The sequence below is a fragment of the Gymnoscopelus braueri genome, assembly GCF_963280865.1.
Source record: "Gymnoscopelus braueri genome assembly, chromosome: 13".
Lineage (NCBI taxonomy): Eukaryota > Metazoa > Chordata > Actinopteri > Myctophiformes > Myctophidae > Gymnoscopelus > Gymnoscopelus braueri.
The window spans coordinates 40,408,825-40,428,910 of NC_137615.1; the positions used below are offsets into that span (position 1 = coordinate 40,408,825).

At 42.0% G+C, this 20,086-nt stretch overlaps 1 protein-coding gene across 3 annotated transcripts in view; it reads right to left on the reverse strand.

The window, feature by feature from the left end:
* Window positions 1–14,025: 14,025 nt before the first annotated feature.
* The window catches only part of LOC308099292 (uncharacterized protein), a 50,969-nt gene continuing 44,908 nt past the window's right edge, over window positions 14,026–20,086 (reverse strand). For 2 of the 3 annotated variants that reach the window (XM_080448004.1, XM_080448003.1), the window contains one exon: window positions 14,027–19,766. In XM_080448004.1, coding sequence (XP_080304130.1) covers window positions 19,437–19,766 — 330 coding nt within the window. In that variant the 3' untranslated portion in view covers window positions 14,027–19,436. Of the gene's footprint in view, window positions 19,767–20,086 lie in introns of all 3 variants that reach the window. The other variant, XM_080448002.1, reaches the window with a different exon arrangement.

Sequence of the window (20,086 nt, forward strand, 5' to 3'; positions counted from 1 at the left end):
CATGGAAAATGTCGCTGGCCAATCAAAAATCCAAGATGGGGACCTTTTTTTTCAAGATGGCCACCACCTTAGCTGATATCTTTCAGGTTGTGATACAAGGATGAAATTTGACGCACATACTCCGTAAGGGCCACTCTTATGGAAAAAGACGCTGGCCACTCAAAAATCCAAGATGGCGACCATTTATTTTCAAGATGGCCACCACCTTAGCGGAGCAGATAGTGATATAATCTTTCAGGTTGTGATACAAGGATGAAATTTGGCACACATACTCTGTAAGGGCCACTTTTATGGAAAAAGGCACTGGCCACTCAAAAATCCAAGATGGGGACAATTTATTTTCAAGATGACCACCACCTTAGCGGAGCAGATAGCGATATAATATTTCAGGTTGTGAGACAAGGTAGACATTTGGCACACATACTCTGTAAGGGCCACTCTTATGAAAAAAGGCACTGGCCACTCAAAAATCCAAGATGGCGACCAATCTTTTTCAAGATGGCCACCTTACCTGAGCAGATAATGATTTAATCTTTCAGGTTGTGATACAAGGATGAAATTTGGCACACATACTCTGTAAGGGCCACACTTATGGAAAAAGGCGCTGGCCACTCAAAAATCCAAGATGGCGACCATTTATTTTCAAGATGGCCACCACCTTAGCGGAGCAGATAGTGATATAATCTTTCAGGTTGTGATACAAGGTAGACATTTGGCACACATACTCTGTAAGGGCCACTCTTATGGATAAAGGCACTGGCCACTCAAAAATCCAAGATGGCGACCAATCTTTTTCAAGATGGCCACCTTAGCTGAGCAGATAATGATTTAATCTTTCAGGTTGTGATACAAGGATGAAATTTGGCACACATACTCTCTAAGGGCCACTCTTATGGAAAATGCTGCTGGCCAATCAAAAATCCAAGATGGCTCCGCTAAGGTGGTGGCCATCTTGAAAAAAATGGTTGCCATCTTGGAATTTTGAGTGGCCAGTGCCTTTTTCCATAAGAGTGGCCCCTAGAGAGTATGTGTGTGGCAAAAAGTATGTGTGTGGCAAAAATGTATGGTCGCTCGCGGGTGTCCGGGAGCGACGCTAATTCCCGGGAGAAGTGGGATGTCTGGAGGTTAGGCCAGGAATCTCTGTCTTCGTTCTTCGTATCACCGTCTGAAAATACAGAAGCTTGGACCTGTTCATCTATTCACAGATAATATACCGCTGCTGCTCTGGAGGGTTGGTTATTTAAAGATAGCGTTGCGTGTTCAAGTACTTACTCCCGAGGCAGGTATAACCCTGCCTGCTGATGGAGTTGCGCGTGCAAACGCTCTCGCCACTTCTCCTCTGCTGTGTCTTTTCGAATGAGCCCGCACTCACTCTTATGCCAAGGGCACCACACCCTGCTCCTCTCTGATTTGGGCGCTGCGTTCAGATTTGGGGCTTTTTGTTTTAACCCTTTAACAGTCTGCTCAACCAATTGGTAGAGCACATTTTAAGTCACTATTTCTCATTGACAACATTGCTGAACTTAACTCAACCTGATTGAGCCCTTTCTACCATTTGGTTGAGGTATGTTATGGCAAAAAAAGGTCCACCAGATGTCACTGTTTCCCAGTCACATGGATTCTCAGGTAGCCACTTTTTAGGAAGTGAAAATCTATTAATCCACTCCTGAAAGGTGGGATTTTTTTGGTTGAAATTTCAGAGGTAAGATTTTTTTTTTGTCATATTATCATCTCAGAGGTGTTACTGAACCTGATTATGTAGCTTGATACAATAAAAAAAAATCTAATAATGGTCTAATAATTTTCTGAAAACATGCTCTACCAAACGGGTTGTTTGTCACTTTATGGTAAGTAGTGAAGCTAAACTAAAGTAATTAAAATGTACTATTTGCTATGGATAAATAGGGCTTTTGCTAATTCAGTGTTGTTAATATAATACATATAATGTTATTTCATTATATTTATGTATTAGTATGATTTTATTCCTATCTAAAAAAACATGCTCAACCAAATGGTTGAATTGTCATTTAATGGTAAAGGTTAGTGGTGCTGAAATAAAAAATGGACTATTTTGATGATCTGTGTGATGAAGAAGATGACCAAACAGATGATGCTGATCAACTCTCACAAGCAGAAGAGACTGGGAACATAATGGGAGACATATTTCTCAGTGAATGCATATAAATCAATGTATATGCATGAAACTTTTACCATTACCATAAAGTGACATCTCAACCGTTTGGTAGAGGCCTATATTTGGAAAACTGTTGGGTCTGTTAAAGAAATTATAATTGATAGTTGTTACTATTGCCCCAAATAAATAAAAAATGCAAAGAAATAATTGTTCCAATGCTTTTTTCTTGGGGTGACCTTTAAAGGGTTAAACGACTCTAAATTCAATCCAATAAACTAAGCAAAACGGCAAGAGTGCACTGAGTTTATGTACATTGTTGAAATAAATGAAAAACATTGAATATCACCTTGTTTATCATACTACAGTATACTACTTACTTACGCCTATAGCTCCTTTTCATGGATGGTGCATGGTGTGATTCAATTAGCCCTCAAGCAGCTCATGGGTGTCACTTGTGGTTATGGTGCCAAAGAAGGCTGATTCAGGGTGGCGGTTTTGTGTCGATTTCAGACCACTGAATGACATCACAATGAAAGACTCTTATCCCCTGCCCAAAGTAAATTATGCGTTGAATAGAATCAGGGGGTGAGTTGGAGACAACTAGAAAAGGTACCACACTGCCCCTTAACACACTAATTCATGCCAGTGCCATAGCCAGAACCAGCCTACGCATACACTGAATGTACACTGCACAAGTTGACACAACTGCCTATGTCTATGCACATTTATAGGAAACCAAACACATGTAATAATTGAAATTTATATAATTAATGGTTAAGTAGATAGCTCCTCTTTCAGGATTTACAAAACACGCATAATTTGGAAAGGGAATAGACAGGAAAAACAAGATAAATGTTTCACATTAAAAAAAAATCACAAGCAGTCAATCATCTATACTAAGTTATTTTATTCATCATTGATTTATTATTTTAAAGATACTGTGTCTTATGATTATTTTTGTACACACAGAAAATGTTGTGGCCGAGGACACACTACGCTGAGCACTGAGTTGCAGATAGCATGTGCGCTGGCTGCAAACACGCTGTCCCTCAACATGGGTAAAACTATTACAGTTCACTGTTAAAATTGTGTCATTAAATCCACAGAGAAAGCACGCATTTTATTTAAGACAAGTCAAGTGTCTAACTGATGATGAGTGATACTTTATATCTTGGTTGGAGCACTGGTTCAGCAGAAATTCCCACTGTAGCGTAGTAGGATTAACTGAGGTTAAAGTACCCTGGCCACTAACTATGCTCTGCCATCTCCCGGTAGGCCTACACACAAAATGGCAAACAAAACAAACTAATTTCCACAAAGTTCATCCACATACACACGACTCTGAGCACTTGAAAAAAACTAAACTGGTTAACGGTCGAGAAACCATAACGCACTGACCGTGGACAGGGCCATAAAACAAAAACAAAAAAGGAGAACATGTAGGTCAATACAGTAAGTGTCAGAAGAGGTAAAGTACAGTTTGGTGTGCATAATTATTCTTTCGCTAGCGAATACATTTACACTTGTTGTATCTGTTTATTTATGTTGCATCATTACAGAGAATTAAGGTGGTCTCTTATGTTTCAGCTCTGTACAACAAAAGTTAATGCTCCATGAAACAATGACTTTTGAGCACTAAATCTGGAAATATTTCATATACTGTACTATACTTCAAGAACCAACCAATTGATCTTAACCAGTAGTCCAACTGTTATTACAGTAAACACATTTACTGTAATATCACCTTGTACACATTAGTGCACATGATACATATTTTTTGTACGTCAGCTAAGGCTGCTCACAATTCTGATCAGAGCACGTGAGCGGAGCGGAGCGGGTGGAAATGCCGCTCGGCGCTCCAGGGGGCTGGTTTCACACTCGCTATTCGCTCACGTTGACTCCCCCCGCGCTCCGCTCCCCGTCGCTCCGTCGCTCACGTTGATTTGCGCACCTCTCGCTCCATGCTCCGCTCAAACCTGGTCGCTCAACAGTAAAAAAAATAAAATAAAAAGAAAGTAGAAATTCTAATGAAATCTCGGTGCGCTGTGCACTGCTGGATGTCTGTGTGTCTCTGAGTCCCTGCGACCGGGCATGCTCAAACATTTGGTGCGCGGCCCCCGCGGGGGCGGCTTGGAGCGGCAGGCGGTCCTCGCTCTGAGTAGCGCTCCAATCTTTTTATAAACCAGCTCCGCGCTCACGTCAAAATCGCGTCGCTCCGCTCCTCGCTCCGCTCCACTCACATGCTCTGATTAATTTCTGATAGAACCATATCATATGGTTATAATAATAGTTACAGAAAAATCTAGGTGTATTTTGCTGCTGACCTCTAGTTGAACACAGTGGTGCTTTGCTGTAGGCCTACAGTACACATTTAAAAAGGGATAGCCTATGAGATACTGTGTCTGTGTGCAACATTGTAAGCTATAGTTCTATCCATAAGCCAAAAGGATTGGAGCTTTGAAAAGGTTCACAGTGCAGATAGTGATTCAGGCTATTTTAATTGCATATTCATGAGATTGTGAGAAATTGAGAGAAAGCAGCAGCAGTCATACTCAATGTGACCCTGTCCGTCCGTCCGTCTGTGGACAGCCACTCTCCGGCACCAATCACAGCGAAACTGTGCACACACACTCCCTGGATACCAGAGCAGAACCTCTGCCCCAAATGTTTCACATGGGCTTGTTATAGCGCCACCAGGAGGCCGATTTTTGCAAAACACCTTTTTTTAATATTACTCCTACAGATTTTGTCCAAACATCACGCAAATCGGTAAACAGTATCTATATAGTCATTAAAGGAGTAGTTCACTCAAAATGAGGCATTTTGTTCAAAAAAATTGTTGCTAAATTAGACCTGCTGGTGGCGCTATAACAGGCCAATGTTAAAAGGGTGGCATTTGCTCCTCAACATAGTGTGAATGTGTGTGCAAAGTTTAACCGCATGCTGCGTTCATGATTTGCGTGCAAAATAAGCCACTACTGCAAACTTTAGATGTCAATCTTAGCCAATCAGGATGGAATATGAAAAAGCAAACACATCCGTCTTGATCACATGACTATAGAGATCATGTGTACCGATTTGCGTGAAATTTGGATAAAATCGGAAGGAGTAATATTAAAAGAAATGTTTTACATAAGTGGGCCTCCTGGTGGCGCTATAAAAGGCAGATGTGAAAAATGCAGGGCAAGGATTTTTCTTTGACCTCTAGGGAGTGCGCTTACAACGTTTTACACAGATCGGTGCAGTTATAGGTAAAAACACGAATCAGCCTGGTATGAGGCTGATTTGAAAAATTTCAAGTGGCATTTCTTCCTCGACATAGTTCAACTTAAGAGAGCCCTCACACCATAAGATGAATGCAAAGATATTTATTGATAAATACAGATGACATGAATGCAGTAGTATGCATGTATGAATAATACAATTATATTAGATACTGCAAGTTTAACACTTTGGCGCGGGCCCCATCGCAGGAGAAGAATCAGATCAGATCCGTCCTGATCAGATCCTGCCTGCTGAAGGCAGGGGGCTCTTCAGGAGCCCGCCCCAAAAGAGATGAATGGAATACATACCTGGCAGGACGTATACAAACGCAGATGGAAGGAAGGTGATATTTGCGTGAAGAGGCTGGGACACTGGACCCTCGGCACTGAGGCTTCTATAAAGAGAAATAAGACAGGCTCCTGCTGTTATAGGAGCCCTCACGACTGAAGGCTCGCAGGAGGTAAATTAACTGCCCCTGCTGCTATAGGGGCCCTCACGACTGAAGGCTTGCAGGAGGTAAATTAATTGCTCCTGTAGGGGCCCTCACGACTGAAGGCTTGCAGAAGGTAAATTAACTGCTCCTGCTGCTGTAGGGGCCCTCACGACTGAAGGCTTGCAGGAGGTAAATTAACTGCTCCTGCTGCTGTAGGGGCCCTCACGACTGAAGGCTCGCAGGAGGCAAATTAACTGCTCCTATAGGATCCCTCACGACTGAAGGCTCGCAGGAGGTAAATGAACTGCTCCTGCTGCTATAGGGGCCCTCACGACTGAAGGCTCTCAGGAGGTAAATTAACCGTTCCTGCTGCTATAGGAGCCCTCACGACTGAAGGCTTGCAGGAGGTATTGAACTGCTCCTGCTGCTATAGGAGCCCTCACGACTGAAGGCACGCAGGAGGAGAATGTTCCGACACCAATGTGACCCATGAGAAGACGTGTGAAATGATCTGATATGCTTGAGAAACGATGAAGGACTAGCCGGAGTAGTGCACCGATTAAGGAGCTTTGCAGTGTCAATTTTTAACAAATTCTGATTAATCTTTTGAATAACACCATTTAGTCTTCTGAAATTGTTTAGACTTAGTCTAGTCTTACTCTACTAAATATCTTAGTCTTAGTTTCCAAGTAACACGGCAGCAAATTCTGATTCTGTCTTTTAACACCATTAAGTTTTAATTAGTCTTCTGAAATTGTTTAGTCTTAGTCGACTAAATATCAACTTAAGTCTTAGTCAACAAAATTAACACTGGTGCTTTGCTTGCACTCAATGCATCCTTACGGTGGAGGGTTGGACAACATGAATTATCGCGCGTAAAACAACTCTACAGAGAACGTTTTGGGAAAGGCAAGAGGATAGCTACTAAAACCAATTGAGTGAAGCCGCTGTGATCAGCAGATAGATGCAAGCCCTGAGGTGAGCCGGTAGTGATTAGGACATTGAATAGCTAGACAACTCAGATGTTACAAAGAGGGAATATCCAGATGCAAGAAAGGGTAAGAGAATACAGCAGAATTACTGAAGGTCGAGCGGAAAGAAACACCACCTGACAAAATCAGTGAAAGTAATGTGTACTGATCTAGAAGTACTACGGGTGAATGAAGCAATTACACGATGAAAAGCATCTTTCCAACAGAAGTTTTGGCATATGCAAAGGGATGATAACTGCCAACTATAGAATTAGATAGGAAGGTGAAGGAGATATTTGAATGAATGTGCAGAACACCCAGCCACCTGACACAACCACCAGTCATTGTAAAGAGAACCGATAGACAAGCGATAGTCTTTTGGGCAGATGGCAAGCATCTGGTCTTACAGTATCTAGCAACGAAAGCAGAAGATCACCAGCTTCCCTTCAACTTGTACGAAGCTTGGGAAGCGATCACTAGGTACGCCGCAGCAATTGATGAGACATGGACCCTTGTAATAGAGATCGCCTTTGCACTTGCAATCAGACCTTGTGAAACCTGGAGACAAATGAGTGTTAGGTCTCAACAGGGCAGGCCAGGGGGAATGGTTTAATATGAACGTTATGCTTCTTGATTATGTGAAAGCCAAACGCTAGTGAGACCAGCTAGCACCCAGAAGATTACAGAATGCAGCTTTGGGACATACGGCTATAGCAAAGCTGACGTAAAATTTGGTGCAATAATTGTGGCCAACTGGCAGCAAACCATTCCCCTTGGAAATTTCCCCCAAAAACCTGTAGAGGGAGCTGCATCTGTGAACAGATGAATCATCAATAGCAGAGGTTTCTGGAGCATAGAAACAGGAGTCAACGGGCTTCTCTATGCAACAGTGTCTAAAGATACCAAGTTACAAGGTGTGCAGATTGAGTGAAACACCAATGTTACGCCGATGTGCTTACATGAGCTTGGCAGCGGTGTGTGCCGTGAATATCCTGCTGCTTGGTGAAGCAACGTTAAAGTAGCATAGGAAATGTGATTTCCAAGCAACAAATGCCAAATTGAAGTACCGATGCGATGGCAGCTTCTTTAAATATTGGTATGCATGCCGCTGAGGTAAGTCTGCATTGTTGAAACAGACGAGGCCGGCTGCAAAAATGACCTTCCCAGCGTCGATGATGAACAGCGTTCATTTCTCATTGATCACCATGCAGCTAGCTAGACATGGAAAAGCACAAAGCAGATAGTATTATCTGTAGCAGCAGTAGCAATGCAGTCAACAGAAATAGCATGATCGTGACCATCATGATAGCAATTATAGTACTACAAGCATTCTTTGACTGAAGCGGTAGAAACAATGTAGTCAGCAGCATTAGCATAATCATGATCAGTCACGATGGTAGCAGTTGCAGAGCGAGTATCATTATCTAAAGCAGTAGTAACAGTCAGCTTTAGAATGAAATAACCTTCGTGTTGATGGCAGCGATTTAGTCAAGCAACTTAGCATTATGATGACCATCGTATTGATGGCAGCGGATTTAGATAGCAGCTTTAGTATTAACATGTCTATCGTGTTGATGGCATCGATTTAGTCCAGCATCTTAAGCATAATGATGACCATCGTATTGATGGCAGCAGATTTAGTACAGCAGCTTTAGCATCATCATGACTAACTCACTGAAGCAGCAATGAAACTGTAGTAGCATTGCAGTCAACAGTGTTAACAGACTCATGACTGACCTCATGGTAGCCATGGTTGTAGCATTAGCTGAAGCTGTAGTGCAAGTAGTCAGCATAAGCAGCAGACTCATGACTAACCTCATGGTAGCAGCAGTTGAAGTAGCATATAACTGTAATGTTTGGCAGTCATGATAGAGGCATGCTGAGTAAAAGTAGCATTAGCTGTAATGATTAGCAGTCATGTTAGCAGTAGCTTGAGTAGAAGTAGCATTAGCTGCCGTTATTAGCAGTCATGGTCCATGGTAGCAGTTGAAGCATAGCATTAGCATAATAATGAATCACGATAGCAGCAATTACCAAGTAGCGTTAGCTGTAAAGCAGTTGGCGGCATTAGCAGGACTAACCTCATGTTTGCAATAGTTGTAACAATAGCTGAGGCTGCGGTAGCAATGCAGTACACAGTGTTAGCATACTCAAGGCTAGCCTCATGTTTGCAGCAATTGTAGCATTAGCTGAAGCTGTAGTAGCAAGTCGACAGTGTTAGCATACACAATGCTGACCTCATGTTTGCAGTAGTTGTAGCATTAGGTGAACTGTAGTAGCATTAGGTGAAACTGCAGTAGCAAGCAGTCAGCATAAGCAGGCTCATGACTAACCTCATGGTAGCAGCAGTTGTCAAGTAGAATAGTTGTAAAGTTTACAGTCATAGCAGCAACTGAGTAAAAGTAGCATTATCTGAAGCTTTAGTAGCTATGCAGCTAGCGTTTGCTTACTCATTATGATTAACCTCAGGAGCAGCATTTGAAATTAAGTAGCAGATGTAATGATTACATTCATTATAGCAGCAGACTGAGTAAAAGTAACTAGCTGAAGCTGTAGTAGCAATGCAGTTAGCATTTAAGATTAAAGTCATGGTAGCAGCAGTTGATATAGCATAGTTGTCATGTTAACAGCAGTAACATTAGCTGATAGTAGTAATGGAAGTAGCATTAGCTGAAGCAGCAGCCAGCATTTTTAGCAGAATTAACAGCATTCATGATAGCGGTTGCACTTAACTGATGGAACAAGCTGGGAATAAGGCAGCCATTAAGCTGCAGAACCAGGCTGGTGTTTGCTGAAGTAGCCTAGTAATCAACAAAGGAGTGGTGAAAAATCCTTCATTGACAGAAGCATCAGTTCTTAACTCACCCTAACAAAGATTGAGAAAATCTATCGACCTGCCACTTGCAGGCTCTGTGTGTACAGGCTCTGTGTATATGCCATGGAGCAGAGAGCACATCTACTTGTTGCTTGCTGAAGAGAAAAGTTAACTCTGAACGAATGCGTTGTGCCCTTTACATACCTAAGAATAAAGTACTGATGTAGTTTTGATGAGCTACATGGAGAAGCAAATCTGAGAAGTAGTGAGGCTACCAACACCTACTGGGACACACAGTTAAGCTGGTGGCTAAACTTAGCATAGCCTAGTAGCGCAGGAGAAACAGCACTAGTAGCAAGTTGCCAAGCATGAATTGAAGCAGCAGTGTTAACGATCATGGAATTAGATGTAGCAGTAACATTATAGCAACCATGATTAGCTGTTGTATTATAATTAGTAAAAGCAGTAACAACAGTAAAACTGTATCTGTTGGAAGCATGCAGGGCCAAACGCAGGCGAGGCAGCCATCGGTGCATCCAGGAGAAGTGAAGCTGCAAGTTGAAAAGCTGCAGGACCAGGCTTGTGCTGGTTGAAGCCTAGTCATGAAAAGATTGATGTTGAGCTTGTTTGAGAAAAACTATTGAAATAGTGAGCTGAGCTCTCTGTGTGAGTGTGTGTTGACCTGAACAGAGAGCATGAGAATGAGTGAGACAAGGAAGGAGGAGGAGTCCTTTTAAAGGGACAGTCATCAGCTCAGCTGATCTGATTGGAGCAGGACTAATGAGGTGATGTGAGGAAATACATTCGCTCAGACTCTCTGTTGAACTGTCGTTATAAAAACTCCTATTGGAAATACGCGGTTCGATCCCTGAGTCCCACCTCATGCAGACTTCATCTCAATTGCATTGCACACAACATGACTGTATCAATGAATAAATGTGCAATTGTTAAATATAACATGAAATGCTTATTTGAGGGTAGTTATTTTCAATGTATGACATTCCCCCTTTTGTTTTGTTTTGTTGGATTCTCCTTTCACACTAACAAAGGCTGTTGATTGAATAGCTCAATCAGTAAAATATTAGCCTCTTGTTCCGAAAGGTCTCCGGTTCAAACCCCACTCATTACAGTTTACATTTAAATTGCATTGTACAAAACATGACCCTGTTAATTCAGGCATACATGTGCAATAAAAAAAAAACATGAAATGCTTTTTTGAGAGTATGTATGACATACTTTCTTGTGAAAATAGCCCATCTACAATCTCACAACTTTTCAGATAGCAACGCGTTGTGAGCTTGTAGATATAAACTATTTTCACTAGTTTCCATTCCGAGAAGACAAAAAAAATCTTTATTGGTAAATGTTTTGTGAACCAGTGATCTAGAGTAGTTAGCGAAACAGAGGCTTGGTTCATAACGGACGGAAAAACCTATAGATATCAACAGACGCCATTGGGGAGGCCATATCTCTAGCTAATGAGAAGAGAGGAAGCCTGTGAATCCATAGGTTTCTGGTTTGATCCCTGTCCCCAACAATGCGTTGAGGTGATTTACATACATCATTGGGAATTCTTAGTTTTACAAATAGTGTTTCTTGAGGTTAGGTCGTTGTTTTACTGAGGTTAAGGTTAGTGAGGGTGGGTGTAGAAAAGAGTCATCTAGTCAGCAACCTTCCCCCTATTCCCATGGATTGGATCCACCCCTCTCACCTGCTCTCACTCATCACCAATCACACCTGTCTTCACTCACAACTCATTAGTGGCCTGGTGGCTTTTTCTTTTAAACAATGTGTAGTTTTTCAAATAACTTAACTTTAAGTGCCCGATGCCACGTTATTGGCCATGGCCATTTAAAGGGTAGCAACATTAACAAACACATGAGTGTTTGTTTTTGTACAATGCTCTATACACCAGGGAACTAAATTACTCATATGCTGTGTTGCTTTTGCCAGGATTCGTTCCCATGACCTTGCGGTTCAGAGTCAAGAGCTCTTCCAGCCTGGTCGTGAACGTCACTGAAAGACGTCATGATGACGTCCTTGGGTGACGTTCTGGACTAGGCCAGATCACAGCCCATATGGGGATGATTTGGACGTGTTGAGCGGGACAACATCTAAATGGCTTTTTCATCACTCACACTGGCCGCAAAAGCTGAAAGTCGTTAGTGAAAGACGTCATGATGGCGTGTTGAGCGGAACGCCATCTAAACGGCTTTCTCAAAAACAAAAAAAGGCCATATGATGTCCTGGTGATGACGTCCTGGAAATGACGTAAAGATCATCCCCATATGGGCTGTGATCTGGCCTAGTCCTAAACGTCACCGGAGGACGTCATCATAACGTCATCATGACATCATTGTGCTTGCTGGGAATCCTTAGGAAAAACACTTCATATACAGCTGAGATTTAAAAGAGGACACTGACTCTGCTAGCCTAAGATCCATGGCTAGAGCATTCTAGAGCAATGGTGCCCGGGCCACAAAAAGCCTGGTCCCCCCGAATGGGTGTCCCAGAATTTCCTACAACTCAAAGTCAGAAATCATTATAATTGCCCCCCCCAAATTCCACCCTCCCCTTCCGGGAGGTGTGATATGGTCGCGTTTCTTTGTGTTGGTAAGTAATCTTGCCGCAGAGTTTTTCACCATCTGGAGAGGGGATATGGCTTTATTGTTAATGCTGAAGTAAAGGGAGTCACAGTAGTCCAAGCGAGATGAAATGAAAGCATGCATGACAGTTTTTTTATTGACCTTTATTTATTCAGGGTAATCCATTGAGAGCACGCTCTCTTTTGCGAGGACGCCCTGAGTACAGCACAATATACAATACAAAGCAATAAACAGTGAAGTAAGATATAGTTAAATATAGAAAAACATTAAAGAAAACTAGAGGTCTCCGCCAGGTCAGGTAGGTTAGTGTGGGCCAGCAATGTTCGGAATTCGCCAATCAGGCTGGAATGTGAAAAATCTGACGGATCGGACGGATCCGTCTTGATCACTTGACTAAAGAGATAATATGGACTGATTTGCATGATGTTTGGACAACATTTGTAGGAGTAATATTGTTTTGCAAAATTTGGCCTCCTGTTGGCGCTATAGTAGGGCAATGTTGAAAGGGTGGCATTTGTTCCTCAACGTAGTGCGAATGTGCGTCCAAAGTTTCACCGCAACGGGCCACTCCTGCAAACTTCAGATGTCAATCTTAGCCAATCAGGATGGAATATGAAAAATCAAACAGATCCGTCTTGAGATCATGTGTACCGATTTGCGTGTAATTTTGATAAAATCTGAAGAGGTAATATCATATTTTTTTTTTACATAAGTCGGCCTCCTGGTGGCGCTATAAAAGGCAGATGTGAAAAATGTAGGGCAAAGGAGTGTCCTTGGCCTCTAGGGAGTGCACGTACAAAGTGTTACACAGATCGGTGCAGTTATAGGTAAAAACAAGAATCGGCCGTTATAGCGCCACCATGAGGCTGATTTGAAACATTTCAAGTGGCATTTCTTCCTCGGCCTAGTGGGAATGTGTATGCAACATTTCACGGAAATGTCCTGCTGTGTTCATGATTTGAGGCATTTTGTTCAAAACTGAGCACTCCTTCAAACTTTGGAAGCCATTCTTAGCCAATCAGGATGGAACATGAAAAATCTGAAATACCTGTTTTGTTTAATGACTATAGAGATACTGTGTAGCGATTTACGTGACGTTTGGACAGAATCTGTAGGAGTAATGTCAAAAAATGTGTTTTGCAAAAAGCGGCCTCCTGGTGGCGCTATAACAGGCCCATGTGAAAAATTTGGGGCAGAGGTTCTGAATTGGCATCCAGGGAGTGTGTGTGCACAGTTTCGCAGCGATCATGCCAACGGTCCTGGAGATTAGCTGGTCACAGACGGACGGACGGACACACGGACGGACGGACGGACAGGGTGCAAAACATACTCTCTCGCCATGCCTTTCGGCCTGGCGGAGACAATAATAATAATAATAATACAACATCATGTAAGATCACAATGGGAATGCAAAACAGGTACACTCTTCACGTAATACCTCATCGAGAAGAACCTTAAAAGACTATGGAGATCAGATTATCCAGTTTCAGAGAGACCTGGAGTTTATTCCCTTTGTCAGGAGCATAAAATGAAAAAGCAGATTTTCCTTGTTCACTATTCATTCGAGGAATTTTAAAAGAAATGTAAGCTTGTGAGCGCGTGTGATATCCCGTAGGATTGGTATTTAAAAAAGAAGATAAATACAATGGGAGCTTGCCACACAGGGCCTTATAAACAAATAAAACACAACGTTGTTCTCTACGAGTGGCGAGAGAAGACCAACCTAGTTTTTCATATAAAGTACATAGTGATGAGTATAAAAACCATCGCCGGTGATGAAGCGTAATGCACTATGGTACACTGCATCGAGAGGTTTTAGTATGGATAATGAGGTATGCATGTACAGCACATCTCCATAATCAAACATAGACATAACTACAGCTTGATCAAGGTGGATAGACATTTTATTTTGACAATGTTCTTAATCTGGTAATATAACTTGGGGAACATAGGCCTCAGAAACATAAACACGCTCCCGACTACGGCTCAACAGGGAGACATGCAAACAAGGGGCTTAAATAGACAGGGAAAAACAGGGCACATGTGAACTCAACAGACAATCAACACTAGGATAGGCTGAGGAACTAAGAAGACACAGGTGGAAACACTGACAAATCACAAGACTGGTTAGACAAGGCAGGTACAGAACTACAGGTGTAGACAGGAAGGCACAGAACACTACTACAAAATAAAGGTACACAAGACCAAGGCAACAACAGAGTAAAGCAAAACCAAAACCAACAGAAAAGCAATACATGACAAATACAGAGCAACAGAAAAGTCCTAATAAGTCCAAGACCTTATAAGGGCAATCAAGGTCCAAGGACTGAGGAGCGGAGTGTGACAAAAACAGATCTGTTCAGAAGGATCCATTTGCTACAAAAGCAAAGGAGGGCAGAAATGGAAAAGCAAAGCTTGTTGAAAAAAATTTCAACCGTTGAGAGAAAGTGTTCCAAAGTGTCCAAAAATGACAAAATATATAATAACACTCAACAATCATAATCCGTGGAAACCCTTGATCCACAGCCTGGGGTCCACAATCACCATCAGACCTCCAGCTTATACATTTGCTCACCTCTGATTAAAGTTAGGAGCCCTTACATGAAAGTAGTTGTGACACTGCCTTCCTTTAAATCCTGTCATGCCCTTTATCATTATCTAATCACTCATCATGTACATACGGGTGTATGCAAGGATACTATGCAAGGATCTAAGACTGTCTCATCATGATAGAAGATTTCTCATCAAGATATCACCGTAATGGAAAGAAACCACAACTATCGAAGCTACCATACCAATCCAAAAATAGTTTTGGATTGCTAAGGTAGAACTGGTAGAACTTGATCTCCTCCTGACCTCAAGTAACACTTGTCACGGTGCAGGCCTTCGGCCCCGCCCCCTCCTCCTCTCTGACTCTGTGTGCCTTTGAGTGTGCGCCCTGGCAGCACGCCCGGCTGCAGGCCCTTTGGGCTGATTACCTTGGTTCCTATATAATGACTCTCAGCTGGTACATTTTTGTGTTTAGATAAATATGTGTCACGACTTGACCTGTAAGTGCCTTGTTTTCCCTGTCGTGCTCTTACCTGTGTTTATTCCCTCCTGCATGAGGTTGCCTTTGTTATTCCTTTAATTATCAGTAAAGTACCTGTTTCATCCATCTTCCCGTGTCGTGCTCTGCATTTGGGTCCAGCCCCTCCGCCCGTGTGCTAATCATGACAACACTGTCCTCTGAAAAGCCAGCAATCTCTACAATAACCATATGACACGTACCCCACTCTCCTCTGCACCTAAATGGCCCTTTGCTCATGTAATGTGCAATGGAAGCACTGTACTGATAAGACCCAATTATTGAAATCCCAAATACGGAATAGACTTCCATCATGCCACATTCAATGCCTGTCTTAGCCTCCTGGCAGTCGTAAAGTTTTCTTCAGAATAGGTAACCTCTTAAATTCTGGCATAATAAGTTCATAGTTAGCCATTCATTAATGCATGTATAAAAAATGGCTAAAGGGAGGGAAGGCCGGCGGGCAGGGGACCTCTGACTCATGTCCCCATGACTCAGCCATAACCATACAAGGAGTGTTGTCCATGGGCATATACTGATGACACCAGGGATCTATGGGCATAAAAGGGACAAGGAATGACAGATACAGAGATCTCCATACAGTATATGGGCATATCAGCATTCCCATATATGGGCATATGACATCAGGGATCTCCATATATTATAATAATAATAAATACAACTTTATTGCCAGACCCAGGGGGTCAGGCCTACATGTGGCTTTGTCGGTCCCCTTTTGTTATCGTTTTCGTCCATATATGGACGAAAACGTTTTCTTACATGTCCCTCTTTTTGATTGGCCAAGCTTAGCGTGACGTAGTTTAGAAACCATTCAGATTTCCGGCCATTCAGATTTCAACCACTAGGGGTCTGGCAGTACCAGGTCCCCTGGTTCCCTTGTTTATATAGCACCTCTCAAAACTGGGTTACAAAGTGCTAAAAAGTGTAGGGGCCCTGAAGGCTAAGGCCATGCGACCTTTTAATGCCCATATATGGGCATTAAAAGTTCAAGGACTGACAGATACATAGACCTCCATATATGGGCATATCAGTCGGATCGGTGGTGCGACGTGGGTGTGAGGGCCGAGTAGCGGCCCGAACCTCTAGTGTTAATAAAACAACAATACAAATTAGTAAAGGTTGAACAACCTGTCTTCATGAACACTTGAACATTATCTACAATATTTACTTGACACATACGGTACTGTACTGTACCATACTCAAACCCCTGAGAAGTTCATATTAGCATATAGTTGTGTTCCCTTAGTACATCTGCTAGTAACACATTAAACATAAAACATGTAATTTTAGGCACAGAAGGAGTATTTACAGCTAAAGTCATACATTTACAACCTCATTATGTCCAAAACTGTTACTTTTCAGGATAAAATGTCAAAAACAGCAAAAGTTGCAGATCTACAAGCTCAAAACGTATCACTTCACGCCGTGTTTGGAGCTTATGGATCTACTAATTTTGATGCTTTTGTGTGACGCTGTAGTGTGATCAAGTAGTAGGGCATTAATTTATGAAATAACACAAAAAGTAGAAAAATATGGAGATATTGGAGGTTTCTGCCCGACAACAACAATATCATCATCACATAACAAATTGTACTCATTAATGGTCAATAAGTTGAATGTAAAGTCCAGTATGAAACACACTGTAAACTTTACAGTGTAAAGCCTCATATATATTTCAGCGTATGACCCTAGCTCATGGCAAAAACACACACACACACACACACACACACACACACACACACACACACACACACACACACACACACACACACACACACACACACACAGATTTTCAGCAACAAAAATGGGACACATTGTGTCAGTTTTTAGTTGAAAATGTATAATTATTGGTCGTACGTCGTACGATGAAGGCACACCATGCTTAAAGACATAATATGTAACTTTTTTTAACCAATGATTTCCCTCTATACCAGCTGTTTATTTTGGTGGACGGGGACCAAAGACATCCCTGTCTACCAAAACAAACTGTGAAAACACCAGAATACAACAAAAGGGCAATGTGTTTTTGCTTTTTTGGGCTTTGGCCTGGATATCACGTTGGTCCACAAAGTAAAAAATAGATAAAAATCAAACAAGGCAGTGCCGATGGAGTTTCTGTTAATGTATTGAATATTTGTCGCCTCAAATATTTTCATAAACATACTGTACTGTGTACTTTAACATTAAAAAGAGATTTGTTTGTAACTCGAGGAAGCCCTTTTTGTTTAAATTCAACATGCAGCACCGCCCTCTTGTGTAGAATAATAAAACAGCTCTACTGTATGTGGAAGTTTGATTAACAGGTGCATGTCATACTGTTAGTTAACAGTAACCTCATTTCAGCTCGCCTTTAACATTCCTGAATGTTCATAACAGTGGCGTCATAGGTTGTGAGCTTGCGAGTCCACATCATGGAGTGCTTCACCTCTGCCTCGTCCTTGGTTTTTCAATAACTGAACACCTGATTGATGATTGATGTACTTTATTTAGTAAGATATGAGAACAACAGTACATGGAAGTGCACATTCACAATACAAGGTTTACTAAACTGGAAGGCTCATAAAGCACTAAGCTTGTTTAAAATTAGATCCCCACGCACACAAATCATGATGACATAAGAGACAGACAGATATACACACTACTGTTCAGAACGTCTTACATTCAGCTTACAGGCTACTGGTATGAAAAGTAAAACATATGTACAAGAAGGAAAAGTTCTGGGAGGGGGGGGGGGGGGGTTAGGTTAAGACTTTGACAGGGGCCATTTTCGATTTGCAGCCTCCTGAAGGTGTTTCTTTAGGGCAGTTTTGAAAGTGAATAGGGTCTTTACTCCTTTATAGGGCATTCCACATTTTTGTTGAATAGCGTGAGAACGAGTTCATTCCCTTCGTTGAGCCAAATCTGGGTTGAACAGGATCCGTGGAGCTGCCTCTGGTGTTATGATCGTGGACGTTTTGGAAGTATTTTGACAAATACAGGGGGATCCCAATGTTGTGGCCCATTGTAAGTTGCTGTACTCTGTCCTCAACCCTAAGCCATCAAATCCTATAGACGAATCCACAGACGCGCTGCCTGTAGCTGCCTGTAGGCGGCCATTGCTGCGGTGTCGCGTCCGCGGAGCGTTGACACCGCAGCAATGGCTGCGCCCAGGGCAGCGCTCCGTGGATTCGTGTATAGCAAAATCCTATAGCAAAACTATCAGGGGTTAGATGGGTTTTGTGTTTGAGGCCAAGAAATAGCCTTACTAATTTGTTTTGGGATGTTTGGAGCCTTGTTTTTAAGGCCTTGGTGGTGTTGTGATACCATGAGGAGCATGCATAATCAAAATGTCCTCGTATGAGGGCCCCTGCAAGAATCATCAAGGTATTCTTATTGACTAGAGAGGCAATCCTATACAAAAAGCGTGTTCTTTGGTTGACCTTTTTGATCACTCTCTCTGGATTATGTTGCCAAAGCATAGTCCCCTGCCAAAGATTATTAATAAATAACAGCCATCCATTATGGGCCATTTTAACCCATTTAGGGCGGGAACCCCTATTTGTAACTATACCTTTCAGGACGGGATCCCCTATTGGGGTTGTTGTTGCTATGTACAGTATATAACAACATTCCATCATGATTTGTGTGCATGGGGATCTCATCTTAAACAAGCACAGTGCTTAATGAGTCTTCCAGTTTAGTAGACCTTGTATTGTGAATTTGTACTTCCATGTACTGTTGTTCTCATGTCTTACTAAATAAAGAACATCAATCAAAGTACATACTTTTTTTTGTAATTTTTGAATAAATATTTGAAGTTTTCCAGAAAAAAAGGTCAGGATTTAGAAGGCGTTAGTAGAATCGGCCTCAGGTCTAAATGGGTTAAGAGGATGAATGCTTTTTCAAGCACTATGTCAAGTTAACCTAACAAACCTTCATAATATACCGTTCTGGTCTCACATCAGCTGATTCAGCCAACCAACCTAAGCCTACAGTAGCCTAATTTATACTCCGTAGTATAACAGTGTCGCTTGCCAAAGAATATTTTGAGATGGAGGTCCGCGGCCAAATACAAAATCATTTTGGGGGTCCTTGACATGCAAACGTTTGAGAACCACTAGACTCCACCCGTGGAACAGTTGGAGGCTAGTACCAGAAAGACAGAAGGATGCTCAGTGATGTGAGAGGGAGGAGGATAAATGATAAAGGAGTGTGAGGAGCAGAGGATGTGGCGATAGCGTCCGCGCTGGGTGAAGATGTGGTGGTAGTGTCCACGCTGGGTGAAGTGGTGCTAGTTGGAGACAACAGGCTCCCCACTGTATTCACCAGGAAGGACTGGAAGCGGGTCGTCTTGGTGAAAACCGATGGTGATGATGCCTTTCCCCGCACTTGATTGCCGCTGTTGGAGACAGTCAACACCGCAGTCTGGAACCAAAAGGCACCCTGCTTACACATCAGAGGACCTCCAGCATCACCCTGTAGAGGCAGACAGTTGATTCAGTACATGGTTAAACCAAGTAATCGATGAAATCGAATATTTAAAAAAAAATAACTGACTTACTCAAATCAAATCTGGGGGGGAAACATTGATTTATACATATATATTTTTTCTCATTATAGACAAAACATTTCAACAATACCATAAGTAATCGATTTAATAGATTATGAAATTAATTCTAATACATAGATTTGTTGATACAGTATATAAAAAAAACATCTCGATTGCTTGATTAATCGAAAAGGTAAGCGATAGAATAATCGTCAACAAAATTATCGATAGTAGCACTGTTTACTTC